The sequence below is a fragment of the Fusarium vanettenii genome, assembly GCF_000151355.1.
Source record: "Fusarium vanettenii 77-13-4 chromosome 5 genomic scaffold NECHAsca_5_chr5_3_0, whole genome shotgun sequence".
Taxonomy (NCBI): domain Eukaryota; kingdom Fungi; phylum Ascomycota; class Sordariomycetes; order Hypocreales; family Nectriaceae; genus Fusarium; species Fusarium vanettenii.
In genome coordinates, this window is record NW_003315878.1 from 743,616 (window position 1) to 765,437 (window position 21,822).

At 54.5% G+C, this 21,822-nt stretch overlaps 7 protein-coding genes across 7 annotated transcripts; 4 read left to right on the forward strand and 3 right to left on the reverse strand.

Annotated features, from left to right (window-relative positions):
- Positions 1-948: 948 nt before the first annotated feature.
- NECHADRAFT_41721 (uncharacterized protein) lies at positions 949-4,890 on the forward strand (the record flags this gene model as incomplete). The annotated part of the gene is made up of 6 exons (XM_003050744.1): positions 949-992; positions 1,042-1,461; positions 1,514-2,525; positions 2,950-3,195; positions 3,320-3,460; positions 3,646-4,890. The coding sequence occupies 6 exons, from the start codon at positions 949-951 to the stop codon at positions 4,888-4,890; spliced, it is 3,108 nt and encodes a 1,035-aa protein (XP_003050790.1).
- Positions 4,891-5,465: 575 nt separating this feature from the next.
- NECHADRAFT_40995 (uncharacterized protein) lies at positions 5,466-6,095 on the forward strand (the record flags this gene model as incomplete). The annotated part of the gene is made up of 2 exons (XM_003050745.1): positions 5,466-5,516; positions 5,574-6,095. 2 exons carry the CDS (start codon positions 5,466-5,468, stop codon positions 6,093-6,095), a joined length of 573 nt encoding a protein of 190 aa, XP_003050791.1.
- A 250-nt stretch (positions 6,096-6,345) lies between these two features.
- Positions 6,346-8,256, reverse strand: NECHADRAFT_93587 (uncharacterized protein; the record flags this gene model as incomplete). Its single annotated transcript, XM_003051125.1, has 1 exon — positions 6,346-8,256. One exon carries the CDS (start codon positions 8,254-8,256, stop codon positions 6,346-6,348), a length of 1,911 nt encoding a protein of 636 aa, XP_003051171.1.
- A 1,141-nt stretch (positions 8,257-9,397) lies between these two features.
- On the forward strand, positions 9,398-13,718 carry NECHADRAFT_41905 (uncharacterized protein; the record flags this gene model as incomplete). The annotated part of the gene is made up of 4 exons (XM_003050746.1): positions 9,398-9,739; positions 9,793-9,862; positions 9,921-13,313; positions 13,366-13,718. The coding sequence occupies 4 exons, from the start codon at positions 9,398-9,400 to the stop codon at positions 13,716-13,718; spliced, it is 4,158 nt and encodes a 1,385-aa protein (XP_003050792.1).
- Positions 13,719-14,733: 1,015 nt separating this feature from the next.
- On the reverse strand, positions 14,734-15,771 carry NECHADRAFT_41007 (uncharacterized protein; the record flags this gene model as incomplete). The annotated part of the gene is made up of 2 exons (XM_003051126.1): positions 14,734-14,903; positions 14,955-15,771. Coding segments are annotated over 2 exons (987 nt in total), but the record flags the coding sequence as incomplete, so codon positions are not given.
- An 885-nt stretch (positions 15,772-16,656) lies between these two features.
- NECHADRAFT_100532 (uncharacterized protein) lies at positions 16,657-17,704 on the forward strand. The gene is made up of 2 exons (XM_003050747.1): positions 16,657-17,240; positions 17,301-17,704. The coding sequence occupies exons 1-2, from the start codon at positions 17,012-17,014 to the stop codon at positions 17,402-17,404; spliced, it is 333 nt and encodes a 110-aa protein (XP_003050793.1). The 5' UTR covers positions 16,657-17,011; the 3' UTR covers positions 17,405-17,704.
- Positions 17,705-18,084: 380 nt separating this feature from the next.
- On the reverse strand, positions 18,085-18,606 carry NECHADRAFT_80397 (uncharacterized protein; the record flags this gene model as incomplete). The annotated part of the gene is made up of 1 exon (XM_003051127.1): positions 18,085-18,606. The coding sequence occupies one exon, from the start codon at positions 18,604-18,606 to the stop codon at positions 18,085-18,087; it is 522 nt and encodes a 173-aa protein (XP_003051173.1).
- Positions 18,607-21,822: the final 3,216 nt, after the last annotated feature.

The following is a 21,822-nucleotide window of genomic DNA, read 5'->3' on the forward strand; positions in this document are numbered from 1 at the left end:
ACTTGGGAAAGGTGGTGTTTTCTCAAGATCAAATGGTCGAGTATTGGTAGCTTTATGGTTCACAGTAAATGAACTACGACACCACACCTCCTCAGACCGTTCAAGCCCACACCTCTGAACGCCTTCCATGCAACCAGAAAATGCTTTTGATACATCGAAAATCTCGGCCAGCACCAGTTTCTGGTTACTAATGGCCCATGAGGTCGAGAGAATACCGCTGAGAGCTGATCGCAGTGATGCCAGACATAATATACATGCTAATTCAGACGGAGTAGAGTTCGTTTCGTGTCGTTTCGATATCGTTTCAACATCACTTGAGCGCCCTCCACAGTCCCATCCACACGAGACCGAGAGAGATGGTGGTGATGCCGAGCTTCCGGCTCCTCAAGCCAAAGGGGGACTTGCTCTGGAGGATCAGGGCCTTTTGCCTCTCGAGCTGCGACATGCCCGAGAAGTAGCTGTAGGCAGCGAGGCCAAAGAACGCTCCGCTGCCTACGACGGTGTTAGTCCAGTGTCCCGGCCGCTGAGGAGTCGGGGCGTGAGGGCCGATGGCAAAGAACTGACCAATGACTTTGCAGGGTAGGCAGTCGTCGCCTCGATCCTGGCGCAGGATGTCCTCGAGCTTCTCCGGCCTCTCCAGAGCCTGGACCGTCGGAATCTTGTCGTCCCCTGCCATTTTGGAGGATTTGTTGTTGAAATCGAGGGGGGTTTGGATTTGGCGATGGAAGTTATCACAAGCTTCAACTTTTGAGAGTCGCGTGATGAGCAACGTTGATTGGACGATTCGACTTTCCGATGGCTGAGTAATCCAGGGCCAGGGTCCCATCCAGTGTCCCATCCAGTTTCGTCATTGCTCGTCCCGCGCTGGCGCAAACACACCCAACATCAGTAGCTCTAGCTCATGCTTATCGTGCCAGCCCACGCCTGAGGGAGGTGTTGGTCGACACCATGAACGGCGTTATTGAGGCGCTGCACATTTACGATGACAACCGGTATGTCTTCTACAGCCTCGCTTTTATCCTTCTAGCTAACCCTGTCCAGTAATCCTATCCTATCTCATACCTACGCAGGGAGGCCGCTCTCGGCAACCCATCTTCTACCCCTCTACCTAGAACATCCCTCACCGCGGCCGAATCTCATCTACCTAGCCAACACAAGCCCTCCGACCCTCGTATTTAGTCTGGACCATGCGAACCTCCTGTTCCTCGCCACATCGTCGACCGAGATCGAGCCGCTCCTCGTCTTCGAGTTTCTACACCGCGTAATCGATGCCTTCGAGGACTTCCTTGGCGCGCCGCTTCTGGCCGTCAAGATCGAGAATAACTATGACATAGTCGCCCAGATATTAACTGAGATGTGCGACTCTGGCACTATTAGCACGACAGAGCCCAATGCCTTGCGAGAAGTTGTGGAACAGGAGGGATGGGTTGGTAAACTACTAGGAAGCATCAACCTCCCTGGGTTCGTGTGCCAAATCTACGTCAAGGAGAACCCAACACTGACAAGCTACTAGAAAAGCGCCTCTGAGCGCCAACTTCTCAAACTCGAGTTCCCCATCCGTGATCCCTTCGAATACTCCCGCCCTGCCATGGAGACGAGCGAATGTGCGACATACGTCCAACGAGATGTATGCCGATGTCGTTGAGACCCTGTCCGTTACGCTCGCACCCTCAGGAAGGCCACTGGCCGCCTTTGCCAATGGCACTATTGCTTTTACATCAAAGGTGTCAGGCGTCCCGGATATCACACTGACCCTGACGAGCCCGTCTGGAAAGCACAATCTCGGGGGCATCATGGAGTTACCAGTCTTTCACCCTTGCGTACGGCTGAACCGATGGAAGGAGAGGCCAGGAGAGCTGAGCTTTATCCCACCTGACGGACGATTTATCCTGGCGGGCTACGAGGTGGACTTGCTACCCTTTACGAGTGGGAAGAGCGGAAGTCTGAGCTCTAATAACCTCAAACTCCCAGTCAATATGGAGGTAAAGACTGGGCTCGGGGCTACAGGATCCGATTTCGAAGTTAGGTTACAAGTCAACAAGATCCTCGGCGCGCCTTCTCCGTCCTCATCGGGTCAATTTGGAAGAGGCGGAAGTGGTGGCCGACTGGGAGGACCACATCCAGGATCACCAGGAGCGCCGCTGATTGACGATCTCACCGTCACGATCCCATTACCGACAGACGTTAGGAACTTGTCGGAAATTCGACCTAGCAAGGGCGACGCTAGCTTCAACCCGGGAGAGAAGTTCCTGGAGTGGCACATCCCCGCAAAGGAGCTCTCGGGAGGGACGTGCTACTTCGGGCTCCGGTGTACCGTCGTGGGGCCGATCACAGGCGAGGATGAGGACGGATTCGACCCCAACGGTTTTGGCTTTGGGACTGATTACACGTTTGACGGACCTTACCAGAGTGTGCCGGTGGCCAAGACAGCGAAGGACAAGGAGGGCGCCAGCGATGATAGGGACGTCAAGAAGATTGCACAGAACAAGATCCTGATGCCAACATCGGCATCAGCAAGCTTTTCCGTCAAGGGATGGTTGGCGAGTGGATTGAAGGTAGAGAGCATCCTTCTAGACACGCGCAAGAGTAGGGGACTGGGAGAGAGCGTCAAACCCTACAAGGGGGTCAAGTACTTGACAGTGAGCAAGGGAGGAGTGGAGATCCGGTGCTAGGTGGCGGTGTTGCAGGCGGCAGCAGACGGGACGGAGGAGCATCGGCGTCGTGGAGCATGACATGGCATGAGATGGGCTCATGATGTTGAGGAGAGCGCCGCCGGTAGAGACAAGCGGATGCGGGCCAATGGCGGCACCTAGAGAGGGTGTCATGAGCACGAGACAAAAAGAAAGCAGAATGCCCCCCATGCTGCATGAACAGAACGGACTAGTCTCCGAGGAAGACGGAAGAAAAGGAGTGACCCAATGCCAGCAAAGCAAAAAGCAGCCATGGTAGATTCGTTCACATAATGTTAAACAGCCGTTGGCCCATGGCGCGCCGTGGAAATGGATCTCGGAGGAGGCGCCAAGGAGCGACGGAGATCCGAAGCCGCACGAGGTCGGGGCATCGGCTCTAAGTGTGGGGCAAGACATCCCGACCGCTTGCTGCTGCCGCTGCTGGTGCGTCTCGAGCGGCCGGGGGGAAACTGCCTCGAGGTGCGTCAACGGCTTGCGGCTTGCGCTGGCTTTGCTATTGGACGCCGTGCGTTGCAGAACATGCTGCTGGACAAAAGGGACCCGACCGGGCCCCCGATTCCGATGAATTCCATGAGGTCAACGAGGTTCCATTTTGGGGGTTGAAGAGAGGATCCGAAAAGAGAGAGGAGCACCCCTCAGTCCCCCCTGCCTGCTCACCCCCAATGCCGAGAGTGCTCCTTCTGTCTGTTGCTGTTAGTGGCGCGCGAGTGCAACTTGTAAGTGACCCCGACGTCACGCAAACTGGAAGGTCCCGGAACCCCAGACCCAGGGTTTCGGTTTCCAATCCCTTTTGTTGAGCGGGCTCTCTCGTGACTTGCCTTTTCCTCTTCCCTCCTCCTTTCTTTTCCCATTCCCCATCCGCTTAGGGAATTGGATCACGACGGCGGGCTTCCCCAGAATGAGAGCGTCAACCCGTGCGTCTTGACCTCTAACCCGCCGTCCCCAACGCCGTTAGACGGCCATGGAACGGCTCGCGACGACTTCGATGCGGTGCCGTCGCCCTCTCACAGGCACGAGACCGTCGCTACTATCACAGCAGCTACTGCGACAGCCGCAACCACGGAGATGGAGGTCTACACATCGAGGCGGCACCAGGACCGCCCTCTTCTTTCCAGGCCAGGGAGTTCAGCGGGTGGGCATGCTAACGCCATGGCTCGAGGCGTTCCCCTCGACGGCTTCGCAGCTCCGTGATGAGATCGACGAGTATATGGGCTACAAGCTCTCCGACATCATCCAGTACGGGCCCTCCAAGCTCCTCACCGAGACCCCCAACGCCCAGCCCGCCATCATGGCCACCTCCATCTTCATCCTCCGCATCCTCGAGCGCGAGTTCGGCTTCAAGGTCACGGACCACTTCGACGTCACACTGGGCCACTCCCTCGGTGAATTCGCCGCTGTCGTTGCCGGCGGGTACATTTCCTTCCAGGACAGCCTGCACCTGGTGCGCAAGCGGGCCGAGGCTATGTCGGAGGCGACGCGTCAGGCCATCGAGCAGTACGGCGGCGAGTACGGCATGGTGGCCGTTATTTCGCACCCAGAGCACATGGAAAACCTCATCAAGGCTATTCGCCAGTTTGTCGGCGTCTCAGCCGAGGACATGGACGATGTGCCGCCCATCGAGCAGGTGCTGATTGCAAACATCAACAGCAAGAACCAGATTGTCTTGAGCGGCAACATCGAGCGCATCAAGACCCTCATCGCCCACCTCCGCCAGTTTTTGGGTTACGATCCCCGCGCCGTCCGCCTCAAGGCCGACAGCCCCTTCCACAGTCCGATCATGAAGCCGGCCGTAACCGTGATGCGAAACCTGCTCAACGAGGGTAGCCGGGTCAAGGGTCGCGAGAATGAGGACATGGTGACATTTCCTGGCCAGCTTCCGATAGTGAGCAATGTGTCTGCGCGGCCCGTATGCTGTAAGGCCGACTTCAAGGATTTGCTAGCTCGAGGCTGCCTCGACACAGTGCGTTGGTGGGAGAGCATCAGGTACCTCGATCAAGAGGGTCGGATTCGACGCTGGGTAGGCGTGGGGCCTGGCAAGGTCGGACGCAACCTCGTCGGAAAGGAGGTGGGCATGCGCGGCAAAGATCTAGTAAAGGGAGGAGGCGTATGGGCGATTACAGACCCTTCAGATGTAGAAGAGGTTCTAAAGGGATTAGAAGACACTGCTGGCATCATGGAAGATGACGAATATTCAGAGTAAAAAGGACGTGTAAAGCAAAACGTCCGGGGATCGTGTACGAGTCTGGAGCGTTTTCATCAAGTATTGGGACCGGGCCCGAACAACGGGAGGCTTTGGCATGATTTTGGGGGTTGGTTTCTGGGTGTACGACCTAAGGGAAAGGCTGCGTGCAAAATACGCAACTGGCGGGATCATTGACGAAGCACTTTTATAGCATCTTTATGGATCAGATTATCCTCCAATTATTGAGGCAGAGACTCATGGTCATGGTGGTGGTCATAGTCATGGTTACGGGTAGTGATGTATGAGGGTCAGCCCTCCAAGGGAGCTAAACAGAGACATTTCCGACTTCAGATTTTGGAATTTAGATACCAAGTAAATACCTACATACGCAAAATAATAAGAAACATCTCGCAAACGGTAAATCTATTTGCGTCCATCGGTGGCCGAGCATGTGTAAGTGGGGTTGCGCATAGACGAGCCATGGAACATGGACATGGACATCACCAACTAAAGCTGCCAGCTTCACACCAAGCGAAGCAAGCTCCAACTCTCAAGCTTCAACATCCGACCTCCGACTTTGCACCCCCGCAACCATGTCTACCGCGATACCTTCAATCGCCTGCCTCGGCGTCATCGGCCGCAATGTGAGAGATCTTCCTAGAAGCAGATAGACATTGTCGAACTGACCTCGTTTCTCTCAGAATAACCCCCTCCACATCTCCATCTTCCCCTCGCACGACCCGGCTACGAACAACTTTACCCCGATCCGCACCCCGCTACAGTTCTCTCTCCTCCTCTCGTCCACCATCGACGTCTTTGACCTGCGCGCCCGCAACAATGCCGTATCGGGCGTCGGCCTCTCGGGCGACTTTGGCCTGCTGCACGCCGTCGACGACCGCCTCGCCGCCTACGGCTTCGAGACCAACACCGGCGTCCGGATGGTGTGCGTTGTCGACATGCGCGGCCGCCGCGTCGATGGGAGCGCACCCGTAGCCGCAGCCTCACGGGGTGCCGCGGCAGCTGGCCTGCGCGACGCCGAGCTCAAGCCCGTCTTCCGCGCCATGCAGAGCGCCTACGTACGTCTGCTTCAGAACCCCTTCTACGATCCGGACGAGCACGCGCCCCTAGGTGGACGAGGGGGCAGGAAGATTACGAGTCGCAAGTTTGCAGAGGACATGAAGAGGATAGGAGAAGGCTGGACACCCGGCGTGACGAGTCTCTAAGTCGACGTTGAGACGGTGTATGAGTAGACCACAAATACAATGGGGGGGCATGGCGTTTGGAGTATACCATGGTGGGATATCCGGTCATAGACTACCTAGAGATCATCATGCATGTGTGGGCAGTATATTACTTTGAGAGCTCTTTATACATCTCTGTTGCTTTTCTTGCTTACCTTGCATTATATATGTCTGTCATATGTCCGCCTGCTTCTCTCATATACGCCCTTAGACTATGAGACGTTGAGTCGTTCTACGGGCTCTTGTCGTTCTTAGTCTTTAACTGCTCCACGCTCCATTTCGACAACCCAGCCATCTCGTCAACCTCCAAGCTCTCCCCCATTCCCTCACCCATGCTGAGCCTGCTGGCACCAATCTGGTGTTCAATGCGCTGAGAGACAGGACCGCCTTCCCAGTGCCGAGCGTCGACGGGGAGAGGCTGCCACCATTCTCCCGTCCTGGCATGCCACTGTGCGCTGCACAACTCCCAGAGTCGAGAGATGGCGCGCTTATATGCGAAGCGTTCGTCTTCTCCGGTAAAGGCGCTCGTGTTGCTAAAATTGACTGGTTTCTTCTGTAGACCAAAGTCCGAGTCTTGATCTGGGTCGTAGGATGATGTGCTTGACTTGGTATCGTAGTAAGCGACGTTGGGTCGGAAGGGAGACATCTGGTCCTGGTAGACTTCGGCAATGGTCTCAGAGTAAAGATCATCAGGCTCATCAGAGTCCCCAGTTTTGCCAGATTTTGAGCTTTTCTTCTTGGGGAAGAATAGAGTGTCTGGCGGGTTCCGAGCCCTGATGATTAGCTTACACCGAGCCTCGTACAAGGCATCCAAGAGTGTGATGAACCGCCTGGCTTCGTTCTTTTTCTCGTGTGTCAGAATCGGAACGTTGTCGATGATGAATGTGTGGTATGTGGAAGCCATTGTGATGTAGTCGGCAGGCCCAAAGGACTCAGCAAGTCTCTCAAAATCCCAGTATACATATCCGTTGTAATGCTGGGGAGTCTTGATCTCTCTGCCGTACACGACCACGCTCGATGGCTCCCAGGGCAATGGCTCAGGTCCAGACCATGTAAGTGCTGCTTGTATCCGCGTCTGCCAAGAACCATCTTCATCTGTCGACAGGTAGTAGTTGACTGGTTTCTTGATGGCTTGGTCAGGTTTGTCTTGAACGACCTCCTCCACTGTTGCCGGTTCCCCCTCGATGGCATCTCCGGTCAAAGTCACAGGCGCTTCAGTCTCCTCTCTCCTCCGCCAGTCTCGAGCCCCCTCCATCTGCCAAAAATCACATCTCGCCTTCAATACCTCGAGGAAGTTGGCAAAGTCGCTGGTTGACCCATACAGCTCGCCCCGGGCCCTGACTGAAGCCCCGAAGAACTTGCGGATGAGGCCCTTTGACGGGGCAGGTGTGTAGTCAACACCAGTAGCGTTCTGAAGCTCTTCCGGCATTCGGTTTGAAGATGCGATGAGGACGCCACCGAGCTGGAAAAATGCAATAAATAGGTGGTTGAGGATCTTGCTGGCGGCCCTGTCTGGGAGTTGAAACTCGTCGAGGAACAGGATGGGGGATTCGTCAACGAGTTTCTTGGCTACCCATAAAATGGAATAATCGCTCTCGCTATTTTTATTTCCAAAATGTGATTTCCGATGGTGTTCGAGCTGCGAAATGATGTAAAGCATAAAAGTGTTGAAGTGCCATCTCCGCTTTCGCTCCGTGGGGAGGCCATCGGCAAGCAAGTCGAGAAGCATCGACTTTCCAGTGCCTACTTCGCCCGACAGAAACAACCCCTTTGGAGAGTCAATCTCAATAGCGGTCTCATGGTTGGTTAGAACCCGAGTCAACGCCAGGCTCTCTCTTCCTTCTGGTGTTGTTAGGAGATGTTTGAAGAGCGGGTTGCGCCATATTGAGTGATTCCGCAGCGCGAGAATGTTGCCATCGTCTTCATCTTGGTTGTTTTCCGGCTCAGTGAGACGAGCCACCTCTCTTAGCCTCTGACGATACTCAGCCTGGGGTGAATAGTCCTTGATGCGGTGGTAGATCTTTTGTAAGTGCCAGGCGAGACGATGCTGGGCCGGGTCCGGAGCATAGAGACCAGCCGCCACGCGAGTCTGATACTTGACCAGCGGATCAGTGATGACGACGGCGGTCGAGAATCGCCTCATGTTTCAAGGCCGCTTTTGTCAGAGGTGAGTTATTTGATCTGCGGTTTGGCTGGCCAAGGTAGACATGGCTTGGGGGGCCCGGAACCCCCTCCGAAAACGTGATCGGTTAGATCCGGATTGGGAAATCAGGAACAAGAGGACGGTGAGTCAATTCAATTGGTGATGAATCAAGAAGGAGATTGGGCGTTGATGGGTGTTGTCGACTTGAAGTTGTTAAGCGAATGAAGCGTCAAGCGTTGTAACTGGCTGATATCGTGAAATATAGGCCCGAGGTTATCAGATCTTGAATGCGGCGGAATACATCATAGATTGTGTCTAGGCCAAGGTCGGACAATTAATCCGGGTCCTGGGCAGTCATAGAGAAAGAATTCAACCTGCCCTACCTAGAAATAACAAGTCTGAAAAGAAAGAAAATAGCTACCTGCCTAGTCAAGCTAATGCCTAACAAGAGTTGACTCTCGATCTCAAGTGAATACATTTGATGAATCAATCGCTGACGGCTTGTCGGTTGCTGACTTGAGGTATCGATGAGCCGAAAGTACGCAGGGATCTGTCAACAAGAAGCCTTACCCAGCCTCAGCTCCGACTAAGGCAAGGTACCGCAAGCTCAGAGGTACCTCCGCACAGAGGCTCTTCACCACGCGATCTGGGGTGGGGCAGAGGCTGAAAGATACCGGCTCTGGTTGGTACGTGCGCGACTGAGCAACGGGAGCTTTCAAGGGGCTTCCAGGCAATGCCAGCTCAGCGCAGCATCTCTAGCACCTCCCTAGGAGGCACCCAAGACCACTTCCGGCCAATCAGAACGCGCCAGACCTCACTGTAGCTAGGCGACCGCCCTGTCCTCACCCCCGTACTGGGTTGCTATTCGATTGGCTCCTGGTGCACGCTTCGTCACTTCAGTGCCTTTTCAGGCTCATCCCAGTTTTCCATCGACTTTTTAGCTCCCCATCATTCAAAGTCACCGCTCACAACCTAACGATCACGGTCCTTGTCACGGTCATCCTCACGCGGCGAAATGCCTCTATGATCACGAGGCTGATTCCATCGCCATCTTCATCGACGCCGCACTCGTCCGCGACATCCTCCTCTCACGACATCGATACTCACCTATAGACGAAGACCCGTTCGCGATCCGCCCAAAATGTTTTCCCCGTCTGTCGCCGAAGGTGGCCCGGCGACGGCGACTCGTTCACGCCGCCGCCAGCGCCCCTTGAGCTCTGAGAATCTCGCACAGCAGCCAAAGGCGAAGCGACCGCGGATCCCGTTGACGGAGCAGACTTTTGTCAATCCTGACGTCCCGCAGCAGCAGCAGGAGATGATCGAGGTCAAGACCGACAAGGTCGCGACTCTGCCTACGAAAAACAACAACATCGAGCCCGCCGAGAGCCTCAGCCCCGTCCTGCGCAAGGAATTGAATGTCCGTGCCAAAAAGGCCAAGCATGGCGACCGTGCTGCCAACAAAGGCGATGGCAGTCTTGTTTTGGTAAGGACCAGACTATTGTTCTCTTCACGCCCCAAGCTGACCATCCCATCTAGACAAGTACAAATGCATACATAGTCAGCAAGCTTCCAGCTCTTCCTGATAAAACGCGCGGTGACTGGTCAGGTAGGTTTTTGCATCGCCAGCACCTTGCTCAAGTATCTGCTCACTCTTGTCGTCATAGGAAACCAAACCGCCGACATCTTTTCCTCTGGATATGCCCTCAGCCTTTACCCTGCCCACGCCCTCGTTTGGCCCTACACCTCGACGTCGCAATCCCCCGAAACCTTTACATTTCAACTACCTTCAGCATCTAGGCCGAACGATCCCCTTCCTGTAGGATGCCTGGTCTCACCCTCCGCCGCGTCGACGGAACCCGGCCTGGTCGTGGTCATGGCCGGGAGTGGCAAGGTCGTCTACTGGGAGTCCATCTCCAGCGCGGCCACCTTTGCCTTTATCAAGAAGGATCGTTCTGGCGTTGAGTACACGATTTCGGGAATGCAATCTGGAGAAACGGTCGTCGCTATCACCAACGCCGAATCCGCCGGCTTCATCCTTACCTTCAATTCTGGACGCCTCGCGTACATGAACGTTCGCGATAGCTATGGACGACCATCCATCTCGGTCCAGTTCTTGCGCAGCAGCCTCTCGCCAACGTCGAGCGGAATTTTTGGCAGCATTCGACATGCCTTTTCGCACCTGTCACTTAAGGGAGACATTGCGGCAGTTCGCGCCGACCGATCTGCGCGCATGGGCGAGAGGAACATTGTGGCGCTGACCGGAAAGGGACGTCTTCACGCCTGGAGAGTCCACCGAGGAGGACACAACGAAATCATTGGGGAGGCAGATGTACGCGAGAGCATTATCGATGCGCTCCATGAGACCGACCCCGCCTCTCGAGAGTTCCCTGAAGAGTCTTTCGAGGCGATTGACTTTACTTATGTCCCTAAGGGTTTGGAGGCCAAGTACCATGAGCTGAGCAGATTGAGCGAGGCCATGGCAACTGACGACACTTCGGTGCAACATCTTCTGATCCTCGTCAGCCTAACCCAGAGAAGCACAGCTCGCTATGCCCTTGTTGAAGCTATTCTGACCCCTAGAGATTGCCAAATCGGCATGATCCGTCCTCTCACCTCCTACACTTCCCCGATATCATTCTCCGACATCACTCCCGCGACACGACCCCGCCTATATCTACCTCGCCCGGCGCTGGTCGCCTTCGTTGTCTTTGACCGCGCAACCGTCATTGCATCAATCGCCATCCCACCACAATCCCCCGACTCCCAGCTTCAATCCGACAGCCACGTGCTCCCCGCATCCTTCGAAGACGTTGTTGACTTCCGCGAAGACGATGTACACGAAATCATTGGTTCTGGGTTTGAGGAGATGGCTGCAGTGTCGAGCCACGACGACAACCGACTACATCGTCCCAAGACCAAGAACCCGGCAGTGGTTTTGATGGTTCGGGGTGCTGGTGTGGTTCGAATCGTGACAACCGACGTGGACAAGTTTGCTAGTGACCAGCCACCAAAGGTGTCAGCAAAGAGCAAGCTTGAGCAGGCGGTCTTCTTTGGCGTGAAGCAAGACAACCCTCTGATCTTCGACGGCCGACAAGAAATCAAGTTTTCCAACGAGGAGGTTGCCCAAGCTGCTCTTGAGATCAGCCACGAGATCTTGAGCTCAAGCACACCATTCATCTCAACCCTACCGGCTTCTTTGGAGGACAACCTGCGCGCCAGATCGAATGCGCTCGAGAGGTTGATGTCCCAGCTCAGAATCCTTGGAGCAGACCTTGACCGTAAGACGCGATGGAACCTGCTCTACAATGCTGAGAAGATGCATGTGGCTATTCTGCTCTGGAAGCGTCACGAAGCTTTTACTGCAGCTCGTCCTCCCCAAGACAAGAAGAGTCTCATCGGCTCGATAGTCGAGTTTATTCACCAGGACCAGAAGCACAACCCAGTTGCTAAGATTGGCGAGGTTGACCGAGTCCGCCACTGGTTCATCAACGATGTCTTCCGTCTCGAACTCTTTGTTGCTTGGGCATACGAGGTGATCAAGACCCTGTACAAGGACCACCTACTCGACGACGCCAAGGTCAACGTTATGATTTACGAAGCTATCCAGGTTAACACCTGCACGCACGTGGCGGCTCTCGATTTCCGAAAGAACAACCTCGGTTTTTACGGACTAGGATTCGAAGAACTCCGCATGGGTATTCTACGTGACGGTTATGAGGATCTTCCTGAGCCTTGGACTGGCTGCCACTATGTCGCAAACAACCTCAAGCGCCTCGTTGATCTCTCGGACCAATGGGTTATGAAACACCTTGGCGCAGACGAGCCTGCCAAGGGATCAAACCAGCCAGATCCCAAGATCATCGCCAAGATCTTTGAGGAGCTCCCTACTGTCACTGATGGAATGCTCACCTCTGTCTTGGAATATGCCCGTTGGGCTTCGACAACTCCCGACCAGAAGACCATGTCTCAGCACTTTGTCAAAGTCTATCAAACAGACCGATTCGAAAAGCCCCTTGCCTTGGCGCGATCAGGAAAGTGGGAAGAGGGTGCGACCATCGCGGAGAAGCATGAATGCCTTCGCGCACTGTCGGTCATCTTGCTGGATCACATTCAAGAACTCGAAGTTCGGCTCGCTGAACCTGGAATTTCTTTGTTGGAAGCGCAAAACCTTAAGCGGCTTAGAGAGAGCAAGAAGGCCAAGTTGGAGAGCAGCTTTTCCAACTATGGCCAAGCGTTCGCCTTCCCAGCGTACGAGTTCCTTCTTCAGAAGCACGGTGTTGAGTCCGTTCTGGAGTTTGACTTGGATAAACTGGGCTTCAAGACACAGTTCCTCCGCAGCAAGCCAGAGTTGGCACGAATCTCATGGATCAATGACGTGACCCAGGAGAACGATGTTGGTCACGGCGCCGATACTCTTGTGGACCTGGCTCTCACCAAGGAGCAACAGGTGTGGAACAAGAAGATCGAATTGAGTCTTGGAAAGCTGGCTCTTCTGGCCGAGATGGAACAGAAGGAGGCCAGCAACAACACCTTCAAGGTCAACTCTGACGAGGCCCGTGTTGACGAGAAGCTCAAGAAGGTTGACAAGGAGTTGATCGCTATCAAGATTCAAGATCAACTTTACAACCAGATTCTCCCCAGCACATACGATGCCGTGGATGATGCTGCTGCCCTCAATTTTGCGATGGAGGTTCATAGCATGAACATTCCTCGCCGCCAGAAGGCACAGCATCAGATCTTTGAGGATGGCATCAAGCGTCTCCTCAAGCACGAGGCTCTGGATGCTATGACCCTCATTGACTTGCTCACACTGGTCTCACTCAGGCCCGAGTCGCGAGAAGAGACTGCTCATCCGTTCTGGCTGGCCCTCAAGGTAGCTGAGAGCAGCTGCCACCGTGACGAGGTCAAGGAGGCCAAGAGGCTCATCTGGAGGCGGCTCTTCATCCGTGACGACTGGGCCAAGATCAATGATACCCAGCTAAAGGATGACCGCGAGGTGGTGGAGAGGCTGGCAGATACCGAGCTCTATGCCATGTTTGTGGACTGCATCAATTTCCGTAAGTCGAATACCTTATTATGGCTGAAGAATTGTTACTAACGTACGTACAGAGGATGCACGAGAGCCCTTCCGGTCTCTGTCACCCCAGGAGGCCCTGGGTTCCTTCACTGAGAACCTGGACCGCCGGTTCCGTGACTTTGACACTTCGTTCCGGGCGAAGTTGATCGAGGCTATGAAGCATGAGGATAAACTCCTTCATCAGTATATCGAGAAGAACCGGCTTAACGAATGGGCTCGCACCACCCTCGAGGCTGCCCGGGCTGAAGTCGACAGTAACATGGACGACGCAACCAAGAGCGCAGCCGCTCCTCTGGTTCTCGAGGGTGACTCCAAGGCTGGCTCTCTCTTTGAGAACGCCGGCAAGCCCAACGGACTAGTCGGAGGAACGTCCATCTTTGCCTAGACTCGACATCAGAGAGGTGGCATTTCATTCCCTTGTCTCATTTTCTACAACTATTCACGGCGTGTACTATAAACCAACGGCGCCCACGAACCCGAGGCGGGGCTGCCCACGACATCAGCACAACAGGCGTACACTCATATCACTTTTGGACCTACTCCTCCTGGACCTTGAACACAAGCTACAAGCAACAACACACAGACGTATGGAGAAAAAATGGGGGTATTTGGGATTGGCGGGGAGAAACAAAGTGGTATGGTCTTTCTGCGTTCAGGGAGGGGGAAGGCATATGTCTTGTTAACTTTGATCCTTTTTTTTTCTTCATGTTAAAGTAAAGTCTTAAGGGAAGAGGGAGGTTGAATGGTAGCATCCATCGTTTTTTCTTTTTGATTTTGGGAATAAGGGGGTAGGGGTTTACTGGCTTTACTCGCCTCCTTGGGGTGAGAAAGGAACGCGGATTTTTTTCTCGTTGTGTTGATAATAAAAAGAGATTCACGCTGAGCATGCTGTTTGTTGGCATGCGGTTCAACAACTTTATCTATTCCTCTGATTTGAGTGATTGTTGTGGTTTAGCATGATCAGACCGAGTTTTACATCACATTGGGACCTGACAACAACAATATTCAGTGACAGCACTTGATGCAATCTTGATCATTTCGGCATTATGTACATAACCCATACGCCACATCATAACCCCGGCACCCGATTCCATCCTGTATCGGGTCCGACATCACTCCTTTTTGAACCCCCCAGCCAAGACCATATCATGCGGGGAGGGAGGGAGGCAGCTCTGCAGGCGATGCCCGATCCAAAAACCCGAAAATTCATACTCATTCTCATTCGGCTGCAAACCGGAGCCAGCTCGGCCGGGGGATAGACAGAGTTGAGCTCCAGCTACGCAGCCGCGATATAGTACCGCCAAGATTCGCACGTAGCCGCCCGCGCCCATAGGGTAGAGGACAGCCTGTCAAGCGCGGGTGGGGCCGAAAGGAAGGGAAACGAAGAAACGCGGGGCTGCTTAACCCTGCATCTTTCTTCGCTTGCCGATCTGGGCGGAGAAACCAGTCTTGATGGTAGTGACACTTCGTCGGGAACTGCAGTTGTTGCAGGTGATGAAGTACAGACGGTTCTCTCCCTTGTTGAGCTCCGTGTCGGGGGACTTGCAGGTCTTGCAGGTGACGTATTCGACTGGAAAGTATGTGAGCAATGGGGCCAAGAATCAAGAGGGGCCAGACTTACTGATGTATTTTCGGACAACGTTCTCAATCTGCTTCTGCTGGAATCGACCCTTGATAACCAGTCTTCGGCTACCGTCGACCGAACCGCTGGTACCCAACTCGGCAAACAGGTAGGCGGTGACGTGCTCCTCGGTTCGCTTCATGCGCTTGCAGATATCGGCAATGTTGGCAAAGACGGTTTTTCGGTTGCCTTCGCGCATGCACTGGGGAGGGGGGATCTTGTAGCTCTTGGTGCCGCTGATGGCGTGGTCGGGGTTCTTCTGGGCGAGCTGGCTGAAGAAACGCTGGAGCAGCATGCTGTAGCCAATCGACTTGGTCTCGTCGTGGGCCCAGATGCCGGTGCCCTCGTCCATGTCACCCTCCTCAACCTCCTCGGCAGGCTCGTCATCCTCCTTCTCGAGAGCCTCGAGCTGCTCGGTGAACTTGTCCTTCTCGACCTTGGAGCTCTTCTTCTTCTTCTTCTTCTTGAGGGTCAGGTCGAGACCGCCATCCTCAGCGGGGGCGGCATCATCTTCGGCGGCGGGGGCGGCGTCGTCCTCGGCCTCGGCCTTGACCTTCTTCTTCTTCTTCTTCTTGAGCAGGGAGAGGTCGAGGCCACCGTCCTCGGCCGGGGGGAGCTCCTCGGCGGCTGGGGGTTGAGAATCAGTAAAGGATTCAAGGGCGGCAGAGAGCGGCGGCGTACGAGGCGTGTGGGACTGGGCCGTGTCCTTCGTTTCGTCGGTAGCGTTGACCATGGTCACGGAGCCGTCAGCGTCGACAACGACTTGCTCGTCGGTAAAGGCGACTGATTTGCGGGATTTGCGTTCGGGAAGAGCCTGTAAAGCAAGAGAAGGAGAATTCAGGTCAGTATAGATCGCGGTGGAGGTGGAGAGTGGATGTTCTGCTGTTGTGGTGGAAGATGAAGGTTGGTGGAGAGTGGCGGTTTTGAAAATGTGACTCAGTGGAATCAAGTCATAAATGTCAAAGTCAACCCGTCGGCTCTCCCCCCAGAAATTGGTGCAGAACAGTACGGAGGTACTTTCGCACTTGGTGTGTGCAGTTGCAGTGAGTGGGCAGCAAAACGCAGAGCGCAGTGACGGTGGGGTAAAGCTGATAGGGCGCTGGGTTTTTTTTTGGAGGGGTAGAAAGCCCAGAGAAGTCAGCCCTCGGGGCTTTTGACTCGGGTGCTGGGGCTTGCATGGTTGGAATTGGAAGGGATATGGGCGTTGTCACTCACCACCTCGCCATCCATGATTGCGTGAGGCAGCTGCGCGCTGATGTCGGGTTGCTGTTTCTGCGGGTTGCGGCAGTTGTTCCGGATTTTTGGTTGTGGTTGTGGTTGTGGTTGTGGTTGCGGTTGCGGTTGCGGTTGTGGTGGTTGTCGCAGCCGGTCTTGTTCCTTTCTAGCTTGGCCTGGTTCAGATCGTGGATTTGAGCGACTGTCACGAGTGTTGTCTGATCGCTGACTTGTTGCGCGCCGTCGCTGCCGTCGCTCGGAGCGTCTTGGGTGAAGCTTGTTGCGGGTTTATGAGTGCAAAGGGAAGTGAGTCGAACGTCATGGGCGGGCCGGGTGAGCCAGATACCTTAGGTACCTATCTCCAGCGAGGCGCAAGCAGACAGGCCCGCGATAGTGTCACGCGCCATATCACGTGGTGTCGGACTTCGGAGCCAATCACCTCGGTGAGGTACTACTGGCAGCTCCTCCAGCTAGCTCCGGCCCCGATGCGACTCCGGCCGTTGACGACTCCTCGGCTGTGACACGGGCATCTCTTTGCGCAATACCTTGTTGCTTCTCGTTTCGTCGTGTTTCAAGCATCTAGGGACTTTTCATCAGCTTTGCTTGAAACAGCACCCCACAAAGTTGCTTCCTGTAGCTTTGCTTGGCTCATGACCAAGGAGCTAGCAAGCTACCATCGTCCGAAGCAACCCGTGATCCGAAAGCCCGCCCACCCTCAACTATCGTAGCTCACCTCGACACGGCCTTGACATCTTGATTCCTTCGACCGCAATCCTCGCTTGCGTCGATCTTCGGATATACTCGATACGATCTCTGCCTCACCTCGGACCACAACCGCCAACATGCCTTCCACCGAATCCCTCGTCGACCTCCATGATGCGTCCATCATGGAGGACAAGGATGACCTCGACTCTCTCCCCTCTATATCCACGAGCGATATCTACTCTGACACATCCGACTCGGATGCTCAAGCAGAGTGGGAGCGTAGTCTTGAGCAGCTGCAGCTCATCTTGACCATGCTGGTCGTGCCTTGGATGGGCAAGTACTTTGGCCGGAAGTTTGCATACTGGAGTAAGTCCCGATGGCTTCTACGGCGGCGATGAACAATATCACTAACCAAGTTCTTTCTAGGTTGGTCGCGGTATATGGAGTGGGTGCACAATGTCGACATCCGATGGACAAATAAGAAGGCCTTCAAGGCGGCGGGCGTTGTTGAAACGGCGGCCACGTTATAGACGACATGAGACCTTAAAAGATGAAGGCCTGCGCTAGGCGATTTCAAAGTAATTCTCGCCTTTTTTGGAACATGCATGGCTTCGATACGGTGTTTAGGTATTGGTTGATATGGTTGCGGTTTACCAAATAGATGGTTCGGAACTCTACATCCGTTGACCATGGCATTGCACGAAGCTCAGGGAATGGTCAAGGGCTATCTATCATGGCCTTGATGCGGATATTGATACGGCTGATGGCATCCTATGCCGAATAGTGACACATGAAAGCAGTCATAAAGTCAAATTTACTACATAATCATTACCCATCGTCCAACTCCTAGGCTGTGCATGCTTCTCTCCCGGCTTTTGTTACAAAAATTATCAACATGTAAAGATTCCTGCTATAATGAGGCACATCCAAAAGGCCTCGTTGCTTCTGGCATGCATGGCGATCCATCTCTCGTCCATCATGATGAGTGGTCCTGCTCATCTATCCTGTGGTGGGCGTATATGCTCGTTCCGAGCAACCCCGGACCAGTGTGTCACCGAGTGCCTGCAGACATGTCGTTCCCTAGCTAATTAAGCTGATCGATGATGGATGCATCAAGCATCCATGCTTGCTAGAGGATACGCATGTATGTTCTTGGCAGCGCATCACCGTATTGTTGTTTGGCTGTCGTTGAGCCATCCATGTTGTTGGCTTAGACACCGATCTGGGACATGCTTGGCCTTGAGCCACGGATGGAGCCATAGGTGTTTCGAACGTCCCTAACGGTGAGGAACAGGCTGCCACAGAAGGATCCGAAGAGGAACCACATGAAGACGGTGCTGGCCTGAAGCTCACGACAACGCTTCTGGTCGCTGTTAGAACCCCATGCGATCCAGTCGCCCGGCAGAGCCTTGGGGTTGATGTCTCCGCAGTCCACAACACGTAGTTTTGCTGCAAGAACGATGGCGGCAATAAACGTGAAGAGAACGACACTGCCGTCGAGGACCAGTTGTGCGACAGGCTTGTCGAGGACCGAGGCAAAGAATGAGCCGAGGCCAATGATTGACACAATCCAACAAACAGCGGCGACGAACATGACAAAGTTGACGGCGGCAGTCGCTGTGCCAGCGGCATCAATGTTGGACGCGATTACGTTGCCCGTCACAGCTGTCAGGAGGAGTGTTATAAGTAGCTCAAATCCACGAAGGACCATCTTGATGAGGTTGTACCGCATGATGGGCAACGCCTAGCGGGTTCGCAAGCTATAATGGGAGCTATCAAGATGGCAACGGCAGCACTGGGGCTGCCAGACTTTAGGGGCTGCAGGAATTCGAAAGCGTCGGGGTCACTTTGACGTGGTCGTTTCGGTGGTGTGCAGATGTAGTGGGTGAGCGATGACGTTGGTGAAGCTGGTGGTGATGATCAACAACAAGCTAATAGTTGACTGTGATGGAGGGGCTCCCAAGAAAAAGATGACGATGTAGCTAGTGAGGCTGCGACTCGATCGAAGGATGAATGTGGAGATGGTTTAACGGGATGATGGGATTTGGGACTGGTAAATGACTTGTTGGCGATGGGATCGTGGTTGAGCGCCTGCGCATTGCCTGAGCAACCGTGGGATAGCTTAAAATGGCAGTTGAGCCAGGGTCAGAAACTTAGTGGAGGGGTTGATTAAAAGTAGACCCGCGACCACGACTACTCTTTTATAACACCTGCCTTCGCTTTCCCTGCACTCATTAAAAGAAGCCCCTCTCTGGAACTCTTTCGATCAGGCGCATTCTAAAACAGTCTTTGTTTCTCCATCTTGATTTTTTGTTCTGAAGAGAGGTTCCAGTTGACTCGAGATGGCCTCAATTGTCTTTGCGTGGCCAAACAGCACAAAGGCCGGCCATAGGTCGCATATCCCTTGAAAAAAACAACAGGACTCCTCCTCGGCAATGCAACGATAGGCTGCCGTTACTTGGTGAACGTCTTATGCATGCTTCCCTCTCGTAACCGCGCGCGCATTCGCATTCGCCGCGCAAGCTGCTGAGCCATTGCCTGAGATTTGACATGAGTTGATGTGCCCATGCTCCTGCCCTCTCATGGATTGCGTTGGCAGGTGGACCAGCCGAACCCCGGGAATGAGAATGACGGCGCTTGATGAAGCCGCCCGCTCCTGCCCTGCAACGCACCAGCAACAGGGGTTCCGTCCCTCCTTCCCTTCCCTCTGGGTTCCTCAGTCTCCTCCTCCGCCCGCACTGAAGCCCCCCTGCAAGTATCCCATCGATCCCGTGACCTCCTTCTCCATGGAACTTGAACCTCCATCCCAACAACTTGGCTATTACTACATTCCTCATCGTCCATACCTCCCATCTTCTAGAGGGCTTCGCAAGGCTTGATTAAGCCTTGGTCAAGCCTTGGTCAAGCCTTGGTCAAGCATTTGCCAAATGCTCTCGCACGGCCGTCGCCGGCGCCCCGCCGTAAATCCAATGAATCGAATTGCTCCCTCCTCCGGAAGAGGCACCAAACTCGCCAACTGCCGTGCGCCATCCATCTCGCTGGGTTTCGTCGAGCCCACGGGCAGCTTCTGCCCTGTGTAACCATGCATACCTGCTATCCTCAACTTTCTCTTCCAATTACCTCGTCGACATGTCCGCGGCTCCCAGCCCTAACAGGCGCCAGAAACTCTGGCCCTACCAGTGCCATCTCGAGACTCGGCCGGGTCGAGAATTGTCTTGTCGTGGAATGGGGTTGAAATGGCACAGCCCCCAAGCCTCCCCCACCAATGAGGCCCTATGGCATCCAATTCTCACGATCCCGTGTCACATCGCAAACTCTCTCCCGGATCCCTGGTTCGCTTCGCACGTTAAGCTTCATGGGAGGAACGAATCCGTCTAGACGGAACTTGCCTACCGAGCCGTCGGCTCCGGGTGTGTTGCGTGTGCTTGACATGCGCAAGCCTCGCTCAACTCTAGAGTTTCCCGTGTCATTGCCCAGAGCTGTCAAATCAACAAGCTTCAGGGCATCCAGCGACGGTTCCGCGCTTTCCAGGAGACTTTGGCTCTAACTTTTCCATCCCCAGCTGAAGGCGCCTGTCACGATGATTAGGCTTTTGGTGTATGTGCTGGATGGTTCGTCTGCCGGGTCGGCCGGAGCTCGCCCAGTCAACCTTATTGCTGTCCCACAGCTCGGGTTGCGCCAGTCTCAAATTCCTGTCGCGGCTGCTTTGCCCCATCTTGGCAGTCGAAACAACAGATCCCAACATCAAGCATTTGAAACAATGTGCCTGTTCCCCGCGGCCCGTCACTCGAGTCAGGAACGCTGCAAAGAGTCCTTTGCGTCTGCTATAGGCCGTAATTCGACTCAGGGATCGACATCTTGATTTTGTCCCGTCCGCCGGATCGTGATGCCGATACTGGGCCGGAATCAAACCTGAGCCCGAGAATGAGGATGTGGTGAAAGATAGCGAGAGACGGTTTCACGGAAATGTCGGTCTACGAATTCTCGTTGTGGCTAAACAGGGCAATGTCATAAGACACACCCAGCTCGATTTGGCAGAGACAATGACGCTCCATGACTTACATGGGCAACGCCCGTAATCTGCCTGGGCGCCATGCCTTACCCACACCATCCTCGTCTCCTCTTTGAGATGCCGCATCCCACATCTCTAGAGGGTGCAGCGCTCACCGCTCCTGAGCCCCATTGGACATGATGACCCTTGTTACACCTGTCAGTGTCATCTCGTTCCCGCTCGACATCGGGATTGCTGGATAGATCCGCTGTCAGTGATGGACAGGGGTGCTGAAGAGCCTCATTAACTACAAGGGATGTAACGTCAATGTCGACATGAATGTCTTGCAGAATCAACATCACGGCAGCTTCTTACATGGTCAAACACTTCAGAAACACCGACGTCACTCTTCACCGCTTCTCAACAGGACCCCAAGCGGGAACGCTTTCCACGTACCGAGCCACCGGCTCTTGCTCAAACTCTGTTCAAGATCCCCTTTGCCAGGAAACCAATGGCTGTCGCCAGAATCGCCAACACGAGGCAGTCCACCCCGTCGGGTCCTCGCTCCCAGAGAGTCGGAATATCCACGCTCATCTCCACCAAAGCTGGGCGCAAACCTAAGCTGTGAAGCCTCCTCAGCCAAGGTTACGCCCTTCCCTAACCCTCCGAGCCTCTTTTCCGCCCTTAATGGTGCCTCGTATGCCATGTACCTGATACTTGGGCGCTTCTCGGTGCACACCCTCTACGCCAATCTCTGGGCGATCGAGCCAACAGCGCCGTGAATCGAACAATGTTTGTCTAGCGAAAGGCTATTTGCCCACGCCCTTCTTCGCCTTCGCCGTGCCCTTTTGGACAATGCTTCGGGAAGTGGCACCCCCGGCCTTGCCTAATGAGGCGACTTACGATGCCTCATCCGGAAGTGTTCTAGAAACCAACGACCTTCCATACCTGATTGCA

What these genes read in the sequence shown, in the direction of transcription:
- NECHADRAFT_100532 (XM_003050747.1), top strand. Translation starts at nt 17,012, where the DNA reads ATGCCTTCCACCGAATCCCTCGTCGACCTCCATGATGCGTCCATCATG. An exon ending in CCGGAAGTTTGCATACTGGA is followed by an intron (nt 17,241 to 17,300) that starts GTAAGTCCCGAT and finishes AGTTCTTTCTAG; the next exon opens with GTTGGTCGCGGTATATGGAG.